Source organism: Schistosoma haematobium, chromosome 5, assembly GCF_000699445.3.
Source record: "Schistosoma haematobium chromosome 5, whole genome shotgun sequence".
Taxonomy (NCBI): domain Eukaryota; kingdom Metazoa; phylum Platyhelminthes; class Trematoda; order Strigeidida; family Schistosomatidae; genus Schistosoma; species Schistosoma haematobium.
In genome coordinates this window covers 2,352,041-2,376,786 of record NC_067200.1, presented here as the reverse complement: position 1 = coordinate 2,376,786, position 24,746 = coordinate 2,352,041, and the positions used below count along the sequence as shown (strand labels likewise).

The 24,746-nt window shown below is 35.6% G+C and overlaps 2 protein-coding genes across 2 annotated transcripts in view; one reads left to right on the top strand and one right to left on the bottom strand.

Annotated features, from left to right (window-relative positions):
* The first annotated feature begins 2,137 nt into the window (after positions 1-2,137).
* Positions 2,138-9,400, top strand: MS3_00008948 (uncharacterized protein). Its single transcript, XM_051217289.1, has 5 exons — positions 2,138-2,194; positions 2,279-2,592; positions 5,843-5,958; positions 7,246-7,956; positions 9,328-9,400. Exons 2-4 carry the CDS (start codon positions 2,512-2,514, stop codon positions 7,439-7,441), a joined length of 393 nt encoding a protein of 130 aa, XP_051064670.1. The 5' UTR covers positions 2,138-2,194; positions 2,279-2,511; the 3' UTR covers positions 7,442-7,956; positions 9,328-9,400.
* A 1,539-nt stretch (positions 9,401-10,939) lies between these two features.
* The window catches only part of MS3_00008946 (uncharacterized protein), a 69,017-nt gene continuing 55,210 nt past the window's right edge, over positions 10,940-24,746 (bottom strand). The window contains exons 23-28 of the mRNA XM_051217287.1: positions 23,620-23,821; positions 21,538-21,698; positions 17,217-17,483; positions 15,054-15,106; positions 12,510-12,582; positions 10,940-11,629 (exon numbers count right to left, since the gene is read on the bottom strand). Coding sequence (XP_051064668.1) covers positions 11,264-11,629; positions 12,510-12,582; positions 15,054-15,106; positions 17,217-17,483; positions 21,538-21,698; positions 23,620-23,821 — 1,122 coding nt within the window. The 3' untranslated portion in view covers positions 10,940-11,263. The remainder of the gene's footprint in view (positions 11,630-12,509; positions 12,583-15,053; positions 15,107-17,216; positions 17,484-21,537; positions 21,699-23,619; positions 23,822-24,746) is intronic.

Here is a 24,746-nt window from a genome sequence, read left to right as displayed (position 1 = left end):
AGTTAACTATATCCAAATGTAATTAATCTACTAATTAGACTAAAATCAATATTATATAACATCATACCACAAAATAGGTATATATATATATATACCCAGGTAGATACCGGAAAGAAAAGGATAGAACTTTACTTATTCCTTGAATTGATCACATTTCATTTTGTCTTTTTCAATGAAACCAGTTCAAACATTTTGGTTCACTGTTACCATTATATATCGATCATTGAATTTTATCAATATTCTATTATCTATAATAATTGGTCATTATTATTTACATCCAAATGAATCAATTCAATTCATTAATATAATAAAATTAATGAAATATTTACATTTTATCATATTGGTAAGTCGATTACATCGTCATCACCATCCAAAGCATCATCATCATCATCATCATCCAAACCATCATCATCATCATCATCCAAACTATCATCATCATCATCATGTACAGCATCATCACCATCCAAACTATCATCATCATCATCATCATCATCATCATCATCATCATCATCATCATCATCATCATCATCATCATCATCATCATCATCATCATCATCATCATCATCATCATCATCATCATCATCATCATCATCATCATCATCATCATCATCATCATCATCATCATCATCATCATCATCATCATCATCATCATCATCATCATCATCATCATCATCATCATCATCATCATCATCATCATCATCATCATCATCATCATCATCATCATCATCATCATCATCATCATCATCATCATCATCATCATCATCATCATCATCATCATCATCATCATCATCATCATCATCATCATCATCATCATCATCATCATCATCATCATCATCATCATCATCATCATCATCATCATCATCATCATCATCATCATCATCATCATCATCATCATCATCATCATCATCATCATCATCATCATCATCATCATCATCATCATCATCATCATCATCATCATCATCATCATCATCATCATCATCATCATCATCATCATCATCATCATCATCATCATCATCATCATCATCATCATCATCATCATCATCATCATCATCATCATCATCATCATCATCATCATCATCATCATCATCATCATCATCATCATCATCATCATCATCATCATCATCATCATCATCATCATCATCATCATCATCATCATCATCATCATCATCATCATCATCATCATCATCATCATCATCATCATCATCATCATCATCATCATCATCATCATCATCATCATCATCATCATCATCATCATCATCATCATCATCATCATCATCATCATCATCATCATCATCATCATCATCATCATCATCATCATCATCATCATCATCATCATCATCATCATCATCATCATCATCATCATCATCATCATCATCATCATCATCATCATCATCATCATCATCATCATCATCATCATCATCATCATCATCATCATCATCATCATCATCATCATCATCATCATCATCATCATCATCATCATCATCATCATCATCATCATCATCATCATCATCATCATCATCATCATCATCATCATCATCATCATCATCATCATCATCATCATCATCATCATCATCATCATCATCATCATCATCATCATCATCATCATCATCATCATCATCATCATCATCATCATCATCATCATCATCATCATCATCATCATCATCATCATCATCATCATCATCATCATCATCATCATCATCATCATCATCATCATCATCATCATCATCATCATCATCATCATCATCATCATCATCATCATCATCATCATCATCATCATCATCATCATCATCATCATCATCATCATCATCATCATCATCATCATCATCATCATCATCATCATCATCATCATCATCATCATCATCATCATCATCATCATCATCATCATCATCATCATCATCATCATCATCATCATCATCATCATCATCATCATCATCATCATCATCATCATCATCATCATCATCATCATCATCATCATCATCATCATCATCATCATCATCATCATCATCATCACATCATCATCATCATCATCATCATCATCATCATCATCATCATCATCATCATCATCATCATCATCATCATCATCATCATCATCATCATCATCATCATCATCATCATCATCATCATCATCATCATCATCATCATCATCATCATCATCATCATCATCATCATCATCATCATCATCATGCAAAGCATCATCACCATCCAAAGCATCATCATCATCATCCAAACTATCATCATCATCATGTACAGCATCATCATCATCCTCATGCAAAGCATCATCACTATCCAAAGCATATTCATGATGGTAATAATTGATTCATATTATTCTATTATAGTGTTTATTACAATTATACTTGATTACATCAACTCCATTTCAATGGTATAAACAATATACAATACATAGTTGTATATATATATTTATAGCTACTTATACTTTGGTAAGTATTCTATATACATTATCTATATCATTTCATTATTGGATTCAATTAGACATCATTTCATATCTATTGGATGGTATATTTCATTGATTCAAATATAATAATCGAGAATTCGGAATTGAATAAATTACCATTATATTATATGCATTTTATTGTAAGTTGATTGTATACTATCATTCTTAAATTTATGATCATTTCTAAATTATTCATTGCTTCAGTGGTCTAGAGTTTAAGCGTTCATGCGTGAAACTGTTGAGCAGTCCTATAATAGGACGAAATGGCTGTTCAATGCTTCCAGGTTTTCAATGGTAGACTAACATCAAACGGTTCATGATTTTATTCAAAAAAAAACCATTCATAATTCATTAATCATTTAGTAGTCACCATAGTTATGTGTATCAAATGTTTCATATCGTTGATCAACTTTTATCGATCAAGTTATCTATGGTATGAAGTGATTGAACATTGTTGAGATGTAAAGCGATAGTCTAGGTTAGTTGACAGGAAACTATGGATGATCCAGGTTTCGTGGTATTTGGCACATGTCTGACATTTGTGCCTGAAATATTGAGAAAACTAATGCTTCCTAAAGGATTTGATCGACCAATAGTCAATAAGTCTAAGTCCCTAACTGTAATTCAGATAGTTCAATGGTAATGTCTATGACCGTGAAGCTGGGTGATAAGGGATCGAATCTGATAGCGAGTATAACCCTCTCAGGATTACATACATAGCTAGTCGACAAATGATCAATAGTACACAACCTGAATAGTACTGTGTTTCTTGTTGACTACAAATGATTCAACTTGTTAGATGAAAACTGAATGAAATCACTCGATTTACTAATGAGTACTGCTTCCAAATATATATAGTGTTTAAGTTTATTTATTTAAACTAATAAACATTGGTACAAGGAGGCACCAAATAAATATGCTCCACGTAAATCATTAGATGTGTGTGAGGGCTGAGATACTGCCCAGGTGCCCAAGCAGAAGCAGGTGGTTTACTTAGGGGTTAACACCCAGAACCTTTGACCCAAAGGTCTAATGCACAACGTAGTGGATCAACGTCAGGAGATTCAGTCCTATGGTAGCCGGTGACCGACAATTAGTTCATATGCCATTTGCTTCCTCAGGATCATGGAGCCCATGTACACCATTGGTCTAGAATCAGGATTTTCCAACTCCCCTAGGTGGATCCGCCGTATCCACCAACCTGGTTAAAGCACCGGAAATGCGCTTTTCGTCTTCTCAATTTCGTAAGCAACACCTCGCCACGAGAAAGCATTGAGTAGGACCTCCCTGGCGGTGGTTATATGCACGTGACACTTGAGAGCATTTCGAGAAGAAGAGCTAGCTGTCCCCACTCTCACCCGTACCATGGCATTTGCGGGCTAGCATTTAAGTATGCACATATGAAAGAGGTTAGAGACGATTACAATTCGTTGATCAGTGATTACTAACCACTGATACTCTTGTAAAGCACTTGGTTCTAATCAAATTGACTCAATTAATTTACATAACTAACATCAATTTCAATAATTCATCATCCCACAAACTATTCTTAGATGTTTGATTGTTACAGATAAAGTGTAAAAAGCCCAGAAATTAATGTTTCATTTTGGTTGACATTTGTCAGCAAGGAATATCTGCAGTATTGAGGAAACTAGAGTTTATTGCAGTATTCGAAATGGTATAAGTTGATATCACAGATTAGGATGTCATTGCTGAATTATTCAAGACGCAACTGATCTCTTATCAGACTGATCCTTTTAAAATAATCGTTCACTGAGTGACAACTAATCAAATATGTCTAGTCTTTTAGTTATTGCGTGAATTCTATAGATCAAGTTAGAAGATCATCATCTAACTGAGTAACTTGTCACGTTCATCATGAACTGATGTTCTATTGATCGGCGTTTTATTACTTACTTACTTACGCCTGTTACTCGTCGTGAAGGAGCATAGGCCACTCACCAGCATTCTCCATCCAACCCTGTCCTGGGCAATCCTTTCCAGCTCATTCCAGTTCCTATTCATCCTTTTCATATCTGCTTCTATTTCCCAACGTAATGTGTTCTGTGGCCTTCCTCTTTTTCGCTTCCCTTCAGGATTCCAAGTTAGGGCTTGCCTCGTGATGCAGTTTGATGATTTGCGTAATGTATGTCCTATCCATTTCCACCGTCTTTTCCTAATTTCCTCTTCAGCTGGAAGTTGGTTTGTTCTCTCCCACAGAAGGGTATTGCTGATAGTATCAGGCCAATGGATATTGAGCGGCGTTTTATAGATCAATATAAAATCGATGTCACCATAGGACAATACGTTAAGTAAAGATATTAGCTATATACAACAATAATAAGATACGATAGAGACAATGGATGGTTATGGTCACGTAATACACATATACCCACATTTGTACAATATTCAACCTACAACTATGAATTAGATTATAGAGATGAAACAATTAATTCACACAAAGTGTAGATAATACACACTTTGTGAAACTTAGAATGGAAATTACCAGCAATGGTATTTCAAGATTTCTCTTTCATATAGATTATTAAGAAGATAAATCTAAAATCTTTCAATTCAATTAATCAATAAGAAAAAAACCTCTGTTCAAACAAATAACTTTGACAATCAGGTTCATTTCAGTTAGTCAGTCAGCTACAACATAGAACCAGGCATATATGTTCATGAGTTCAAGTTACCATACCTCATTAACACAACAAGATGAACACCAGATTCATAGAAGTAGTTAATTCAATGGTGGTGTAATATATAAAAGAAAGAAAGAAACTTCATTTAACTTTATGTCTATCAGATTCAAAGCAGTTCAATATGAAATCGTACTACCATCGTTTAACTTGATAATGAGCACTGAATAGATTATTTATAATAATAAATGATAATATATTTGCAATATCTCAACTGCATTCTTCATATAAGTATGGGATTGTGAAGATTAGTAAGTTTTTGATTAAGATCATAAATCGGTTGATGTTAGGTCATCATTGAAAACCTAGAAGTACTGGATATCTATGTGTTTATTAGTGACTAACTTCGTGAAGGAATTCTCGGAGTTCTAATGAGAAGCCGTAACCAAGGGAACTAATCTATGTCAGGTAGAGACAAGTATCTATCTCAGTACAATGGAAGATGGTCACGCATATTCTTGCATTGGTTAAGGTTAGATATTAACATAGTTGGATACTCAGTTGTTTAGAGGTTAAACGTTCGCGCGCGCAACTGAAACGGCCGTCTAGTGCTTCCAGGTTTTCCATGGTGATCTAGCTTCAATTAACTCATGAATTGAGCTATTAAATTACTATAGTATTCATTGTTGAAATTTCTTAACGTTAATGATTAATTCGTTTTTCCAATTACATTGATATATTTTGACAGAATTCCATGGGCGTAATCGTGATTATTACTGATGCATTACTATGGAAACCAAAACGAATTCCCTTTTTAGTTTCATACATTCCTTGTTGTATGTTTATTAGTATATACATTGCATAGTAAGTTTATTTTTTATTATATATGATATGGTCACGTGATACACATATACCCACATTTGCACAATCTGTTTTGTTGTGAGAAAGTAACTGACTGATAACAATGGATGCTCACTGCTGAGGAGTCCTATACTGAGATGAAACAGCCGTCCAAGGGTTCCAGATTTTGAATGGTAGTCTAACATCAATCAGTTCATGATCTCAATTAAAGAGCTTTGTTTGTTTTTTGATTCTATAATTTATTTTGGATGTGCTAAATACATTCTACTTGACAAATATCATAATATCTTATCCTGTCACAAATGTAAACTATATGTAGTAGATGAACATAGTAAGAGAGAGAGAGAGTTAATTATTCATTCTATCAAACCCATCTTTCAAATCGGTCAGTTAGTCAGCTACAACGTAGGACCAGGTACATATATGCATCCGTCCAAGTTGCCATACCCCAATAGCACAGCAAGATCAACACCGGATTCATAGGAGTAGTTAAGTCAGTGGTGGTAATATATAAAAGAAAGATTGCATATAAGCATATAGTACAGGAAGGAAGATTTAGTACGTAGTTTAAGGGAAAACAGAGAGTGTATACACCTAAGTTATTGTGATCGATTCTAAGCCATGTCACACACAGTCTCCAACCATTGGTTACGATTGTCATGTGGATCCCAACCAAGTACTCTGCATCTACCAACATGGCTCAGACTAGAAGTTAGTGACTTCAAGCAATGATGCCATGTTTTAGTTTGGCCGCCCCTAACTTTCTTCCAACCATCTCCAACACTGGTTAGCATTTCACGTCGTGGTAATCGGTGTTCACGCATACGTAACAGGTGGCCCGACCATCTCAGTCAACGAAGATTCACGACTTCATCAACCGATCTACCATCATTCCCTAATACCGTGCGTCTAACCTCACTATTACTTACCCAGTGATATCAGTAGATGAGAGCAATAGTTCTAAGACATCTGTGGTCAAATATTAGTAGCTTACTAGTGTCTTTAACTTTTAATGGCCATGTTTCGTAGTCGTAAAGTAGAACGGAACGAACTACTGCGCAGTATACTCATCCATTAATTGCTAGACGAATATCTCACCTTCATCATAAAAGCCATAAATTGGCAAAAACCAAACAAACTTTTCGAATCAATGCTAAGATTTCGTTAAACACACTAACTCGTTAGAGCTGATCAAACTTTCAAGATCAGTAAAGTTATCATTCAAATATACTTGATTCATCTTTATTCTTCTTCTTTTTTCTTTCCTTTTTTCTTCTCTATTTTTTTTAGCTTAGAGATAACAAATTCATTAAATGATTATATAGAATTACCAAATTCTGATATACTATCAATTCTATATCGTTTTCTGTACTATTTATTACTATGGTTAATAATCACCATATTCAATATATTCAGTTATGGATTAATTCGTTTACTTCATTTAAAGAAAAAAACAGCAAATGAACTATTAACAACTTCATCATAGTTTACTATGAAAAACAAAAAAAGAAAAGAGAGAAAAGAAAGAAAAAAGAAGAAGAAGAAGAGATTGTAGAATAAGTTGTATGATGATGATTTCTCTTAAGTTAATTATAAGATTAATCAATATTTATTATTGTTTTTATTTAATTATTTGAACATATAAACATTGGTATAATGGGGTTATAGTTCCGTTGGCCAGACACTATTAACAACAACCTACTGTAGAAGAGAACAAACCGGATCCTAACGGAGGAAGAAATTAGGAAGAAGCGCTGAAAGTGGTTAGGACACACATTGAGGAAAGCACCCAACTACGTCACAAGACAAGTCCTCACATAGAATCCTCAACACCAAAGGAAAAGAGGAAGAGCAAAGAACACATTAGGCCGGGAAATGGAGATAGAAATGAGAAAAATGAACAAGAATTGGATGGAATTAGAAAAGAAGGCTCATGACAGAGTGGGTTGGAGAATGCTGGTCGGCGGCCTATGCTCCATTAGGAGTAATAGGCATAAGTAAGTAAGTAAGGGGTTATAGCTCATAGTTATATAAAATACTCTTGTAGGTCAGGGTAATTTTACATTGATTTTCGATGGAACCAGACATCACCCAGACTTTTACATGATAACCCGAACAGTACAACTCAATCCTGTTTCACAGGAGAACCAGGCATTGTATAGGCTTTAACGCTAAAATCTGGATAGTACAGCTCAATCGTATGGCGTGACCACACAGATACCAAGCACCCTGGTGGACTAGGTACAATGGGGTACTGAAAAGATATGCGTCACATAAGTCACTTGATTTATGTGTAAGCCATGATGTTGCTTGGATGCCCAAATCAAAATAGGTGGTTTTCTGTGGGGAGGGCAACATCTGGAGCATTCCAGCTGAAGGTCTGATTTACAAGACAGTGAAACAACGTAGGGGCGATGCAGTTTCATGGTAGCCAGTTACCAACAATTTGTTCATACACCATTTGTTCCTTCAGGATACTGGAGACCATGAGCACCATCAGTTTGCAATCAGGGTTTTCCAACTGCCCTAGATAGACCGTGTCCACCAACCCGGTTAAAGTGTCGAACATTCACTTTTCATCCCCTTTATTTTGTAAACAACAGCCCACACAATGAGAAGGCAGTGAGTAGAACTTCTGTGAAAGTGACCATGTGAGAGCATTTCGAGAGGGAGAGTGAAATCTTTCCACTCTCGACAGTACCAGGGCATTTAAGGGCTATTTATTACTGTGTATATAAATATTAGTTGTATTCTCTTAGAAAAGTATCTATATTGTTTGTATATTCCATTCTTGTTCAATAGATTGGTTATATATATAACTATTAATTAACACTAAATGAAGAAAAATGAAATGTTTGCAAATTCAGTTATTTATATAGTATGGGACTTCTCAGTAGCGTTTATCTAAGATCCCGCATATGGATATCTAACCAAGAACTTTTGGTCACGCATACAACGCTTAATCTCTAGACCTCTAAGTCGGTATCCATTGGTGTTAATGTCTAATTTCAATCGATCCTTGATTCTACGCAACCCTTCATCCATTGTCTGAGGTGGGTAACCGTCCCATACCAGATACGGATTGGACTCAACTGGTTACAGCTTGAACCTTGTCACTAGTGAGCATATGAATATTATCAGAATGGGGATTAGGGGAAATTGTACTATTTTAAAGGGTGAATTCACGAGTCAATCTAAGCTGGACTGCCATTGAAAATCTGGAACCACTGATTGGCCGTTTCGTCCTAATATAGGACTCCACACAACATGGGATGTTTAAGAGTGAAATTTAACCACTGATACACTTTAAATTCAAAAGTCACATTTAAACCTTCTAATTGCTGTAACTTTTTTCAAATTTCGATTATGTAGAATGCATTTATCTCGTCCATTTCATCTTCGATCTCAGTCAGATATAGTGTAGGGCCAGTGAAATGTCACTGAGCCATAGCCCAATCATCCGGCAGTTGGATCACTGAATGTCGAACAGATCATCACTCCCTGCCAAGGTCATGTACAACCAACGCGCATTAGTTAATCGTATGCCACGGACTGGCCCATACGGCAGTGGTCTTACTTTCGCTTGTATCTACTTTAACTAGTATATTTCTGTAATAACGTCCTTTGTGTTTTACAGTCTTCAAAGCATCTATAGTACCTTGATACGTCAATGGGGGTAGTCCACGTAAGGTGCTGACCACGAGGTGTGACTTCGACGTTAGTTGGTTCGGCACACCATTCACGTCTTACTCGAGTAGGCCTCCAATCATTTCGACATAGATCATCTACGTTGGTGATCCACAATAGCATTATAGATCTGCAAAGAGTATCTTACTCTTGAAAACACACGTTCTTTACAATATCTTCAACAAAACATATGAAAACCTGCTTTTCTGTCCTTCCAATATACATACCTTTACATTTACATGCAAACTGATATAAACAGTTAGAGATGACATTTAATATGGTAAAGATTAGACATGTATCTACATGACTGATAATAATAATTATACATTTTATTTAACTATTTATTTCTCAATATCATACCTTTCAAGTTACTATCTTATTTGAGGTAAGGATATACTAATAGAGTGTCCATTAGATTTATTTTCATTTATTTATACATATATTCCTATAAACTATTACAACAGACTTATATTGAGGAGAACGCCTACTGATATTCCATCTTCATATGGATATAAGTTCAATACAATTGATCATTCTAATTCATTATTAATAACAGTCTGACTGTTCACTCCAACTGATAGAACTAATGAAGACAAATTAAAAGTTACCTAGGCTTAATCGAATTCAGCTAATCCGATTATAAAACAGAAAACGGTGATATAGTGAGGAAACAACAATAATCCCATTGAATTCACTTGATGTTGTTTTACTTGAATCTTCTCATTGTTATTTAGGACTGCAATTGATCAGTCTATTATCGGTATATGTGTATACTGTTTGGATTGCCTCGATATAACCTTAATTTATAAGCATTCTAAACAAAGATGGATAGTTACAGGCAGTGGAATCCAGGACGCGCGCCAGACGAATGTACATGCGTCTCAGAGATGATGTTCACTCCGGGATTCGAACCAAATACTGTACGCTTCCAACGCTATCACGTTATCCACTTAGCTATTGAGTCCTGATGGCTACTTGCTTGTGCAATGAGGTGAAGTTTACATTCAATTGCTGCTATTGAGGACTGCAACTGATCAGTCTTTTAAAGCAAACGGTACTGGGTTCGAGTCCCATACATATGTATGTCCATCTGACGAGTCCTAAGTAGGAAGAAACGCTCGTCGTGGATTCCACTGCTAGCCACTATACATCTTTGCTCATAAAGCTTGTGACAATATTGAGACAATCCGTACAGGATCCATATATGACAACAATCTCAGTCCTAAACAATAATCGGAAGATACAAGCCAAAGGAGAAGAGGAAGACCAAAGAACACATTATGCCGAGAAATGGAGATAGACATGAGGAAAATGAACAAAAATAGGATAGAACTGGAAAGGAAGACCCAGAACGGAGTGGGTCGGAGAATGCTGGTCGGCGGCCTATGCTCCACTAGGAGTAACAGGCGTAAGTAAGTAAGTGACAATTAAACAACACCAAGTGAATTCATTCTATATTAAGTTTTATTTCTTACGTCTATTACTTTACAAGAACGATTTTTCACGTATTAGTATTAGTTCAAGGTAAACATGTGTAGGTTTATTACAAAATTATGAAATACTGAAGTATTATCCATTAGAAACTGGGATTTTTCTTCTTCTTCTTCTTCTTCTTGTGGTACTATGATAACTCTGTTATAGTACGTCGCCATAATGCAGCCATATATATCCATATAGATAGAACTGGTCCTGGATAAGCTTTCACATAGACATTTAATGCAAATTGAACATTTAATGAATCTGATTGTAATAATCGTAATGAAGTTAATGATGGTTTTGAATTAAATACTGAATCTGTTACACTATTTAATGTGGTTTTTGAAAAACCCATCACGGAACTTCTTTGTTGTATTGACTGACTTCGATCCATAATATTAGATGTTGTTATGAATTCATTACCAATTAATTCATGAATTCCTTTTGATTTTACTCTGGCAATAATTTCATCAGGTTCCATATATGAGAAATTCATTGGGAATCCATAAATCTGTATGTGTTTATAACATGATAAGAAGGAATGTGTTTTATTTATACTCTGTATAAAGTTTTAGTAGGTTATTTAAGTAATAATATACGTTATGTTTGATTAAATGATAGAAAAGGCACGTAAATCCTATTTATCGGTCACAGATTCATCTGCTTTGTTACGAGTGAAACTTTAAGTGTGAAGATCATCTTTGTTACATTCGTGGTTTTAGTCTGGTTGTAAAAGATCAGATCTACAACGCGTTAGTGAGGGCATTTTTACTCTATGTTTGAGGTATCTTAACTCTCCGAGTTGAGGATGTTAGACGACTCTCTGTGTCTAATCATCGTTGTCTCCGAAGGATTGTTAACATCCAGTGGCGACATCATGTTTGTAATGCAGAGGTTCGGTATCGTGTATTCGGGCACAGCAACAATAATTCAATTGATGTTACTATTTTGAAACATCGATTTCGGTGGTTTGGATATGATCTACAAATGTCGTCCTAGAGAATTCCATATCATGCATTATTTGCTGACACTGGGACTGGTTGAAAAAAGTGGAGAGGTGGTCAATGTATGACATATTATCGCGTTATGAAAGAAAGCTGTACAGGACTGGCTTCTAATGATGCTTCATGACTTCTTAATTGGGGTCCTAGAGATAAAGCATCACAGTGGCTTGTGAAGTTATCAGATATGGTTTAGAATAGAAGTTAGTGACGATCTTGTTGTAACTTTTTCTTATACGCACTTTACTTTCTCTATCACTTCACAGCCTCATTATTATTATGTGGCCCATATGTATCTGATGCCCCTTTGTACACATATTTTTATGTTCTTTCTTTCTATTATAACACTAACAATCATTGTAAATTAGATCCGATGTTTATCAAACTTACATAATATTTATTAGAAATTCGATCAAGTAATTGATTTAATCCATCATAGTATGCACCATTATTTTTTTCTAAACTGAAACAGTAAACATATATAGATACTTCCGTGAACTTCTTTTATATATATAAAATTTGTATAAACAGTACATCATTTAAATACATATATCACATAGGGGTTTTATGGAGATTGTAGTTATTTAATGATTGAATTCATGAGTCAACCAAAGCTAGACCATTATGGAAACCCTGGAAGCACTGGATGGCTATTTCATCCTATTGTAGGACTCCTCAACAGTGGGCATTGCTCACTAGAAACTGTTTCCAAGAGTTATTTACTGGAGTTCTAGTGAGAAGCCGTGATCAGTGGAGTTCACAACTGGGTCGTTTTTTGTGATAGTAACTCACTGATGACAATGGTGGACGATGGCTAAATTTCATGGACTGGTTGAAGTTAGACATTAACACCGTTGGATGCCAATTGGCTCAGTGATCTAAAGGTTAAGTGTTCGCACGTGAAGCGGGATTCTAAATGCGCACTGTTGAGGAATCCAACAATAGGACGGAATGGCCGTCCAGTGCTTCCAAGTTTTTGAATGAGGGTCTAACATCAACCGGTTCATGATGTCAATCAAAAACATATAGTGACCTACTTTTATCAAGAGGACGCGATTGGTTTAATGAAAACAATTATTATTATAACCAATTGTACCAGTGATTGTTTTACTATACTTGTTTGTTTAACTGTACCAAAATACACACATTCTCCCGTTGATTGTGACCTTACACGAATTCGGTTACGCTCAGTAACCCCACTTGTAAGCTGGCACGATCTCGGTATCCTTTCGATACCACGAGATCGTCAGCAAATACATCTCGACTACAGCCATCAACTGCCTTCTGATATTTGGCCCACAAGGGATCTTGTTGGTTAACTGGCACCTAGTCTTCCTGTATTGGTGATCATAGTCAACCGCGACTCGACACCACACTACAAACATAATAATCTCTACAATCACATACTGATATGATTACATTTTTGTAAACCATTCATATGTTTTATTAGTGTATAGCTATGAGGAAAAACTAATTGAATAGGAAGTTCTTATCTTTATTCGTTCCTCTTTATTTCATATCAAAATGAAAATATACTTAAATATTATCAGTAGTCTAATATTTAAAAGTTGCTGTTAAGTTTGTCTTACTTTGTTCTTACACTTTTGTATTTTGCTTTATACTACTTATTTATATTCAGTAAGCAGCTGTATGCTCAACAATTTTCACACTTATGTTGTAACTCAAGTTGTACTGTAACATTCTGAAATGTTCACATATATCTTTAACGTTTATTTTACTTATCATTGTATTTATCATTATAATCACTGTAATTTAATTACTGTAACGGTTATCCACAGTTTTGTGCATTTGTTTAAACACAACAGTTTCCATATTGTTTTGCTCTTGGTTCGAGTTTCGGTTGCTCATAAACTGTTATCAAATTTAGACACAGCTATCGGCTGTCTTTGTACTATCGTATGTTATAATTATTCTTTATGTTACTGTTACAGGAAGCCTTTGTTGTTTTTATTCTTGAAGGACGCGTTTGAACACCTAGACACCTCACAAGTTGAGGTTTGTAACTAAATTTTGTGTATTATTTAATAAAGAACCGGTTTTGTAGACAAATCGTTGTTTTGGAACTTCGATTTTGCGCGTATCTCAATCGGGGTTACTTGGACGCTTCGATAGAATTATCAGTTGCTATGAATCAAAATAGAAATGTAAAGTGTCTTATCGTCAACAATCAATCTAGGGTGACTAATGTTATATACCTAACGAATAATAAATGAACGATAACTGCTAGGATCTATTTATAGACTAATATTATACATATATTCTTATTGGATAACTATTAAGTAACTATATCATATGTGTATTCATATTCCTTTTATTATAAGCTTCCATTTGACATCTAGACTACTATTATAAAATTTACCAATCCTAACTTATTCCCAATGTATTAGTTACAGTTTCTTACAATCATTGCCACTTTTTTGGCTTCATCCTGTAGAAATGTTATTTCCTATTTGATGGTATGGTATGATATGGTTTGGTCTGTTTGTATATAAACCAAGTATGTACAAAATATATGATCCATATAGTAGAAACAGTGTTCTAGGCTCAAATAGACAGGATTAGGAGAAAGAATCAATCAAGAATCAGAGTTGACTCTAAGCTTCTTGTACTAGGTTATCATGTCATTGGTTTGATACAATATCAAAGTCATTAAGTCATGTTTTAATGAGCGATTTAATCAGGTGATATATTAACCATTGTAAAACAATAGGGTACTTTACAACGATTTCATTTTAAAATGTGATTGCTCAGCAACAGTGCATGAACATACTATCAATTACACTTTAGATCGTTACATCTCACAGTAAACATCTAATCTTCAGATCATTCAATTAGTCTCAAAATGGTATCCTTTAAAAGTTTTGATAAATAAAACAATAAAATCAAATTGTTTTTTTTTTTTAATAATCTTACTTTTCAAGCATTTTATTAAAGTCTTTCATAAATTCATAATTGAGCCTTGTTATCTAAATATGAAAGAAGAATTCGTATGAATAAATGGTTATTCTTTATAAGGCATAAGAATTTTAAAGAAATTATAAGCAAAGATGGAATAATGGCTAGCAGTGGAATGCAGAACGCGCGTTACTTAATCCAATTTGAGACTCGTTAGCTGGATGTACATGCAACTCTAGGATTCGAACCCGGTAGCGTTCGTTTCAAACGCCATCGCGGTATACATTTAGCTACCGAGTACTGACAGCCACTTGCTTATGCTTATAATCCTTGAAAGTTAGGGCAATATCGAGGCAATACTCACAGTATGCATATATGCCAATAAGAGACTGATCAATTTCAGTCCTAAACATCAATGGGAAGACTCAAGTAAAACAATACCAAGTGGATTATTTTTACATTATTTCTTTATTATCCATGTCTCCTCTTACCCCCCATTTCCAGTTTAGTTGATCTTTTATTCTTCAAATATATATGTTCTTAACAAGTATATGTGTGATTAGATTGTTTGAAATGTATTGCGTTAATATATCACATAGTTCTGATAATCTTCGTCTTCTTATCATACTATCAAAGAGACTAATTGCTTTAAATCTATGATTGATTAAACACTGAATAGTGACTAACGTTTTATTTGTCTAGGTTTTCTAATAGTTGAGATTAGGAGTCATTTGAAGCTAGACCATCATGAAAAACCTGAATGCACTGGACGGCCGTTTCGTCCTATTAAGGGACTCCTCACGATCCTGCCTCACCAAATTCGGACTCAGGACTTATTGGTCTCTCGCGTAAACGCTTAGCCACTAGACTATTGAGCTGTTATCCAGTGGTGTTATTGTCTAACTTCAACTAATCCATGAAATTGAACGACACATTCACCATTGTCTTCAGTGAGTTACTATCTCACAATAGACCCGTTTGAACTCTACTGGTCACTGCTTCACACCAGAACTCCAGTATGTACCTTTTGAAGCCAGTCACTAGTGAGCATAAGTTCATTAATATTGGAAGGGGTTTTTGTGGATCTTATAGTAATTTCAATAGTTGAGATCATGAGTCTATTATTATTATTTAAACACATAAACATAGGTACAAGAAGGCACCAAATAGATATGCGTCACATAAATCAATCGATTTGCGTGAGGGCTAGGATACTGCCCAGATGCCCAAACTGAAGCAGGTGATTTTCGGGGGTGGGCACACCCGGATCATTCGTCCTAAAGGTCTAGTCCACAAGGCAGTGGAGCAATGCCAAGAGATGCAGTCCCATGGTTGCCGGTGACCACCGATTTGTTCATACGCCATTTGTTCCCTCATGATCCTGGAGCCCATATGCACCAATGGTTTGCAATCAGATTTTTCCAACTCCTCTAGGTAGACCACCCATGTTCACCAACCTGGTTAAAGCATCGGAAGTTGGCTTTTCGTAAACAACACCCCCCTTTAGAAGGCAGTGAATAGGACTTCCCTGACAGTTGTTGTATGCACGTGGCTATATTAGAGTATTTCGAGAGGGAGAGTTGACTCTCCGCACTTTCGGCCATATCAAGGTGTTTTGGGGCTATAAATTAGATCACCATGGAAAACCTGAAACTACACAATATTTACGTATTCATCTCTCTCTCTCTCTCTCTCGAAATGCTCTCACATGGACACGCGTATATAGCCTTTGCCAGGGAAGTCCTACTCACTGGCTTCTCGTGACGGGGGTGTTGTTTACGAAATTGAGAGGAAGAAAATCGAATGTCCGGCGCTTTAACTGGGTTGGTGGACATGGAGAGTCCACCTAGGAGAGTTGGAAAACCCTCATTCCAAACCAATGGTGCATATGGGCTCCAGTATCGTGAGGGAAAAAATAGCATATGAACCAATCGGTGGTCACCGGCAACCATGGGACTGCATCTCTTGACGTTGCTTCACTGCCTTGTGGATTAGACCTTCAGGTCGAAGGCTTCGGGTGTGGCCCCTAAAAGACCACCTGCTTCGGTTTGGGCAGTATCACAGCCCTCGCACATATCGAATGAGATTTATGTGGCGCATATGTATTTGGTGCCTTCTTGTACCAATGTTTATGTGTTAAATAAATAAAATATGTATATATGTATACATATATAAACATACTTTTGTTTTACGCCAATCCATTAATGCATCTCTTAATACAGTTTCTAATTCAAATTTAATATAATCCACTTCATGTTGTTCTAAATGTCTATAAATTAATTTTTCCGGTTGTATCGACTGTGGTAAATTTGTAATCCCACAACTTTTAGTATCATCTTTATTATTCATCAATATTGTTTTATTGAAAACAGGTAACCAATGTTTTTTTGAATTTAAATCCCAAATTATTTCCCATGGTTCTTGTTTTGGTTGAATATTAGCTAAAATCTTTAATGAGAAAGATCAATATACAAAAACAAAATAAATCAAGAATAAAAGTTATATCACTGATCGAGATCATGAACAGATTGACGGCCGTTTCGTCCTATTGTGGGACCCCTCAGCGGTGCGCATTCACGATCCCGCCCGCGGGATTCGGACCCAGGGCCTTTGGTCTTGCGCGCGAACGCTTAACCAACTGGACCACTGAACCGGCATCCAATGGTGATAGTGTCTAACGAAATTGCGCGACCAACTTCCATTGTACTGAGGTAGATACCTGTCTCTACCCGACATGGATTAGCTCCACTGATCACGGCTTCTCACTAGAACTCCGAGAATTTTCTCACGAAGCTAGTAACTAGTGAGCACATGTTGATTACTAGTATGGGGGTTGTGGAGATTATTACGTTTTTGGTTGAGATCATGAACCGATTGATGTTAGACAGATGGATTGGAGTTGGTACAAACTTTCATTTCTGTTTGGTACTTAACAACTGACTTATTTACACCTGTTACTCCCAGTCGAGGAGCATAGGCCGTTGAACAGTATTCTCCAATCCACTCTCTACTGGGCTTTCTTTTCTAGTTCCATCCAATTCTTGTTCATTTTTCTCATGTATATCTCCATTTCTTGACGTAATGTGTTCTTTGGTCTTCCACTTCTCTTTTGGCATTGACGAGTCTAAGTGAGGGCGTGTCTTGTGACGTAGTTCAGTGCTTTCCTCAATGTGTGTCCTATCCACTACCAGCGCTTTTTCCTGATCTCTTCTTCACCCAGAATCTGGTTTGTTCTCTCTCACAGTAGGTTGTTGTTACTAGTGTCTGGCCAACGGATTCGAATTATTTTGCGTAGACAACTGTTAATAAACACTTGTGTCTTCTGGATGATGGCTTTCGTAGTTCTGCAAGTTTCCGCCTCATACAGTAGAATTGTTTTGATATTTGTATTGAAAATCCTGATCTTGGTGTAGGTTGATAGTTGTTTTGAGTTCCGGATGCTCTTCAATTGTAGATGTGCTTCTCTTACTTAAACTCATCCAATATCTAGTAATTCGTTTCAGTGAAGGTTTCTTCTCGGAATTGATTATTCAAATCACAAAACTTTCATCGTCCTTCTGGTCATCATCATCATCATCATTAAAAAACACAAACCAAATTTATCAACGTTAAACAGATAGCTTGCACTGTTAGTTTTGATCTTGATTGGTTATCACTGATCCTTTCCCGATCATAGTCTGATTACTTCTTATTCTGATTTGTCATCTAGTATTTGACCTGATTGTTGTGATGTAATTGGTTTCTTATCTTTTGTACAAACTATCGAATTCCTTAAATTTGAACCCATGAATTTCAGCCTAATGATTTAAAAGGATCATTTTCATGTCAAGATTTCTTTAAACAGAAACTAAAACCCCCTTTATGTGTTCAAAAACAATTTGTCCTTACCCTAACCCTACCTTGGTAAACCGATTTATTAGCCAGAGTGATTATCATATTGTTTTTGTGTACTTTATTATTATTTTTTCCTTGTTACGGCTTACCTTTAACCTGTCTAGTTGACCTTTTAATTCTCATATAAAAATGTCTAAAATCTCCATAATACCCCTTCTGTTAACAAGTAAATGTTTGAAGGGGTGGGAGATACAATCAAAACAAAGAAATAAACAATGACAGATTTAAGGTCAACAAGAACCAATCAACATCGAGGAGTATAGGACAAACTGTGAACCACATGTGAAGAAATTTGAACACTTCACTTCTACCTGAAGTTTGTACTGTGGATGATGTCGTTCAGAAGAACAATGAAAGTTCCACGACCACATCATCCAGCTCAGAGAACAAAACTCCATTACAAAGTATATGTTTGATCAGATTTTTCGAAATGTATTGCACAAATATATATCATCACATAATTCTGATAACCTACGTCTTCTCATTGCATTATCGAAATTTATCAAACGGGCAGGTTTATCTGTATTCTAACGTTGATATTCACATTAGGTCATGAATCTAGTATATTTCGCTTTGATTATTTATGATATTCACTAAGCTACTGATCCCCAAATAGCGACTAACTTGTTCAAGCTGTATAATACTGTTATCATTCAATTTAACCAGTCTTTGTTGGTATGTGTACAAAAATCTCTTCAATCATTTCAAAATTACTGTCTTATATTTTACACGAATGTAGAAATTTAATTCAGTAGAAATACAGCGCTTACTTTTTGATGGTGTTTTGTTATCTGAGCGGGATGGTTTGGTTGTGGGGCTTTCATCGTTAAACATTAACACCATTGAATGCCATACAGATCAGTGGTCTAGAGGTTGAGCGTTCGCGCACGAAACTGAAGGCCCTGGGTTGGAATCCTGCCAGCAGGATCGTGGATGTACACTGCTGAGGAGTCCTACAATGGGGCGAAATGAGCGTACAGCGCTTCCAAGTTTTCAATGGTGGTCTCACTTTTAAAAATTCTTTAATGTTTTTAGAATTGCCTCTATCCAGTCGAATGTGTGTCCACAGTTTCCCAAATGCATTGATATAAGCGACGAGATGTCATGGAGTTTGACCGCTATTAGATTTTAATAAAGGCGAAGACGATGAAGGCATCCACTTCGTCCGACGTAGCGTTTTTTGTAGTTGGCACAATTTATTTTGTAAATGATGTTCGGTTTTTTTTTCCTTTGATCATTTCATCCATTGGTTTGCATGGGATTGATTGTAGTGGTTTTGTTGATTTGTGTGCAACACCTATTCCTAAAGGTTTTAACAATCTCGTTGCAGTTTCTGATACGCCTTCTTATGTATAGTAAGGTGATCCGTTTGTTCGTTTCTGTACTTGACTTTGTTTCTGATGGTGAGTTCCGTCGGTATTTTTTTCCGAGGAAGTTGATTGGGTGGCCGTTCATTTGAAAGATGGTCTTCAGGTATTTTTCTTCATTTTTTCGTGCTGCAAGTATGTTGCAGTCTAATGTATTACATCAAGTTTACCGATGAACGCATTATTTAGATCAGGGATCTATCACACTATCTTATAAATTAGTTAAGCGTTATTTTACAAAATATGGGATATATCCATCGTGTTTTTTTCACAAGAATACTCTTTACTTGATATAATAAATTTGTTGAATCTATGTTCCCATTTGTTCACTGCACAATATGATGTCTATCTACCGTTCATCCATAATGTATGAATCCAAGTAATGACAACATTAGTTTTATACATAGCGTAGATAGAAATATCTTACTGACTTACGCCTGTTACTCCTCGTGAGGGAGTATAGGCCGCCCACCAGCATTCTCCATCCCACCCTGCCTTCAGCAATCCTTTCTAGTTCTTTCTAGTTGTTATTCATCCTTTTCATATCTGCTTCTATTTCCCAACGTAAGGTGTTCCTTGACCTTCCTCTTTTCCGATTCCCTTCAGGATTCCAAGTCAGGGCTTGCCTCGTGATGTAGTTTGATGATTTGCGTAATGTATGTCCTATCCACTTCCATAGTCTTTTCCTAATTTCTACTTCATCTGAAAGCTGGTTTGTACTCTCCCACAGAAGGCTGTTGCTGATGGTATCCGGTCAATGTATGTTGAGTATCTTGCGTAGACAACTATTTATAAATACTTGTACCTTCTTGATGATGGTTTTAATAGTTCTCCAAGTTTCAGATCCGTACAACAGAACTGTCCTGACGCTCGTATTGAAGATTCTTAATTTGATATTGGTTGAGAGTTGTTTTGAGTTGCATAAGTTCTTTAATTGTAGGAGTGCGGCCTTCGCTTTGTCAATCCTCGCCTTTACGTCTGTATCTGATCCTCCTTGTTGATCGATGATGCTTCTCAAGTACGTGAAAGATTCCACATCTTCCAGAGTTTCGCCATCAAGTGTAATTAAGTTGATGTTCTCTATGTTGTATTTGAGGATCTTGCTTTTTCCTTTGTGTATATTGACAGATAGAAATAGGCATGATTATTAATAAACATTAGATATGATAAATTACATACTACAATCAATAACAATAAGAATATTGTAATTATATTTATATAAAAGTAGAAATCAAACTCACATTCTCAGAATTAACTAATCCCCAAACAGAACGTAATGGATTATTCACATCATGAACTGAATAATGTTGACCAGTTACAGGATTCCATAAACGCCAACTAATAAGATTGGTTATTTGTTTATTTGATATATAATCTTCAGTCAATATATAAACAGTACGACCTAAGAATAAAACAATGTAAGGATCATTTACAAATTTCTATATTACGAATTTCAAAATGAATTCAACAATCTGTTCAAGATCCTACAATAATAGGCTTTATGTTCTTATTATTGACTTACTTCAAGAAGTTGTGACCAGTGGAGTTCAATAGTGTCAGATGTATGATAAATGAAAGCAATAGGAATAAATAAGTCATGTGAAATCATGTACATCACTAGATACTAACTTAGTGATTTGAAAGTTGAATGCTTTATAATAAGACCTGAAGGCCTTGACTCAGGAATAAATACTACTGTAGAATCTTGTTCTAGGATGAAACATTTATTCAATAGTCCCAGATTTTCAATGCTTGTCTAGCTAGAGTGATGTGAATCTATAATGTTTATAAACTGTTCACACAGATTCGGATAAATCTATCGATTGAATCAATCGTTTGTGATGTATATGTGACTTTGAATATACAGTAGTTGACTGTTCTAAACTGTTCACTTTGACTCAAAACTAAGATTTCTTAATTTTGAAAGTTTAAGTGATTTATATTGACTGGAGCACTTATCCCTACTTTCCTATTTATATAAAGAAGTACCATTGGAAGAGTGACTAGATTAAGATTATCAAATATCAGATAGAAGGAGAACATAGTAGTGCTGATTGTATCAATATACTACTTCATTTAGGTCCTTCTTACATATAACTAGCGTCTATAGTTTAGCGTCTATAATCATTTCACGGTTTAAAGAAGGGATTTTTAGATGTAGATGCTAACATAATGATATACTCTATCATTGCTCATTAAGACAGTCATGTATGGAAAAATTATGTTATCTAAAAAGTTTTCTATCAGTTTACATGTATTTGCCAAAACACATGCATAGAAAAGAAATTTGAAAGCATTGGATAGCCATTTCGTCCTAGCGTATGAGACTTTTCAGCTTTGCGCATTCTTCATCCAACACATACAGGAATCGAATCCAGGACCTTTAGTATTGCGTTCAAACGCTTAACTTCTAGACCATTTTGAACCGGTATTCAACGGATGTCAATGTCTAACCTCCCCCTAATAATATAAAATATTCCTTTACTGAACTACTAAAGAGTGGAGGCAATCATGAAATAGATTAGTAATTATCATGTTTATATTAACATTTCTAGTAAGAGTTTTTAAATAAAACTATCAATATAAACAAATGGCTATGAGGACTCAGTAACTAATTGAATAAACACGATGGTATTTGAAGCGAACTGTACTAGTGTTATGTCCCGATAAGCACAATGAATGGTTACTTTTGGGATCCATTTATGGACCATTACTATACTTATATTTTTATCGTATAATTGTTAAATAACTAAACTGTTCATATTCACTTCCCCCTTATTATGAGTTTTATTTTGACCTATGAACTATTATTATACGATTTAGCATTCCTGAGCTATGCCCAGTCTGTTAATTCCAGTCTCTCACATTCACAGCCACATTTGGCTAAATCTTGTACAAATGTTGTTTCTTATTTTATGGTACGATGTGGTCTGTCTGGTTGGTATATAAACCCAGTATGCTTGAAATAGATGATTCACATCACAGAGGTTGAGATTGGTGTTCTGGACTTAACTGTCTGGGCTAGTAGGAAATCAGGACCAATAAGGACTGTAGACTGCTCTCATGTGTTTTACGCGATTGATAACTCACTGCTCTCCGATCGGCGGTATCATTACGCTATTCATTAGCAGAGCACTCAAGTCACAAGTTATAACAACTAGGTTCAAGTCCGAAAATGAACATTAACTCTGAGATTCAAGTACATTCAACTAATAAGTCCTAAATAAGATGAAGTGGCGAGCATCCTGGATTCCACCGTTAACTACTCTACATCTTTGCTTAGATCAATCTTATAATTTATGTAATACTGAAAACAATTTTACCTTCGGGAACAGCTTCACCAATACATAGATAAATTGAATTCACTGATTTATTAATAGATTGATTTAATGACTGATCATTTATGATTGTTGCTGTTTCATCATCATTATTATCCATTGTACTATATTTGAATATGTACATAAAATAACATGCTAATAATACTGCATGCTCTTCTTCATCACCGCATAACATACTTAAAAATTGCTAAAAAAAATTGTTTTTTGGAAAATAAAAAAATAAAATCGATTTAGAAAAGTATTTCACTGGTTGAAATCATGAGTCAATTGAAGTTGGACTACTATGGAAAACCTGGAAGCACTGGAGGGCCGTCTCGTCCTAGCACGGAACTTCTCAGCAGTGCGTATCCACAGTCCCGCCCCCCTCGAGATTCAAACGCAGGACCTATCGGTCTCGCGCCAGGCGCTTAATCAACTAGACCACTGAGCCGGTATCCAACGGTGTTAATGTCTAACTTCAACCAATCCACGAAGTTGTGCCACCGTACACTATTGTCTTCAGTGAGTTCCTATCTCACAACAAACCTGGTTGAACTCCACTGGTAATGGCTTCTCACCAGAACTCCAGGAGTATCTCCCGAAGTCAGTCACTAGTGAGTAGGTGATTATTACCAGAATGGGTTATTTGGCTAGACTATAAATTATGGACGAGTCAATCAGAAGCGTTTGAAAGATTTCAAGGTCATAGCGCCAATTTCAGTACCTGATGCTTATGTAATATCGGTTCGTAGAGATTTTTGGGGAAGACATGATAATTGAGCGGTTACAATAAATGAGATTATTATTAAGAAGTTCCTTTATTTGTAACTGTGGTAATCAAATGATTTGTGGACTTTATGCAGATTACTGTGATGATGTTGTCTGGTAGAATAGGACTTTTTTCACTCGATCCAAATTGAGACTACGGTAAATTATGGTAATTGTTGCGAACTGTATAGTAAAAGCACCAGTAACATTGGTTTGAACATTCGCAGATATTACTGAAGCTTCGGCTGTTCATTGGTATAAGTGTTGTAGAGATATATAAGTAATAAAAATGACAAGCTTACTCAACCAGAGTGCACACAAACAATATTGAAGCTATGTGGTCGAGGTTGAAAGTTTTGCGACCT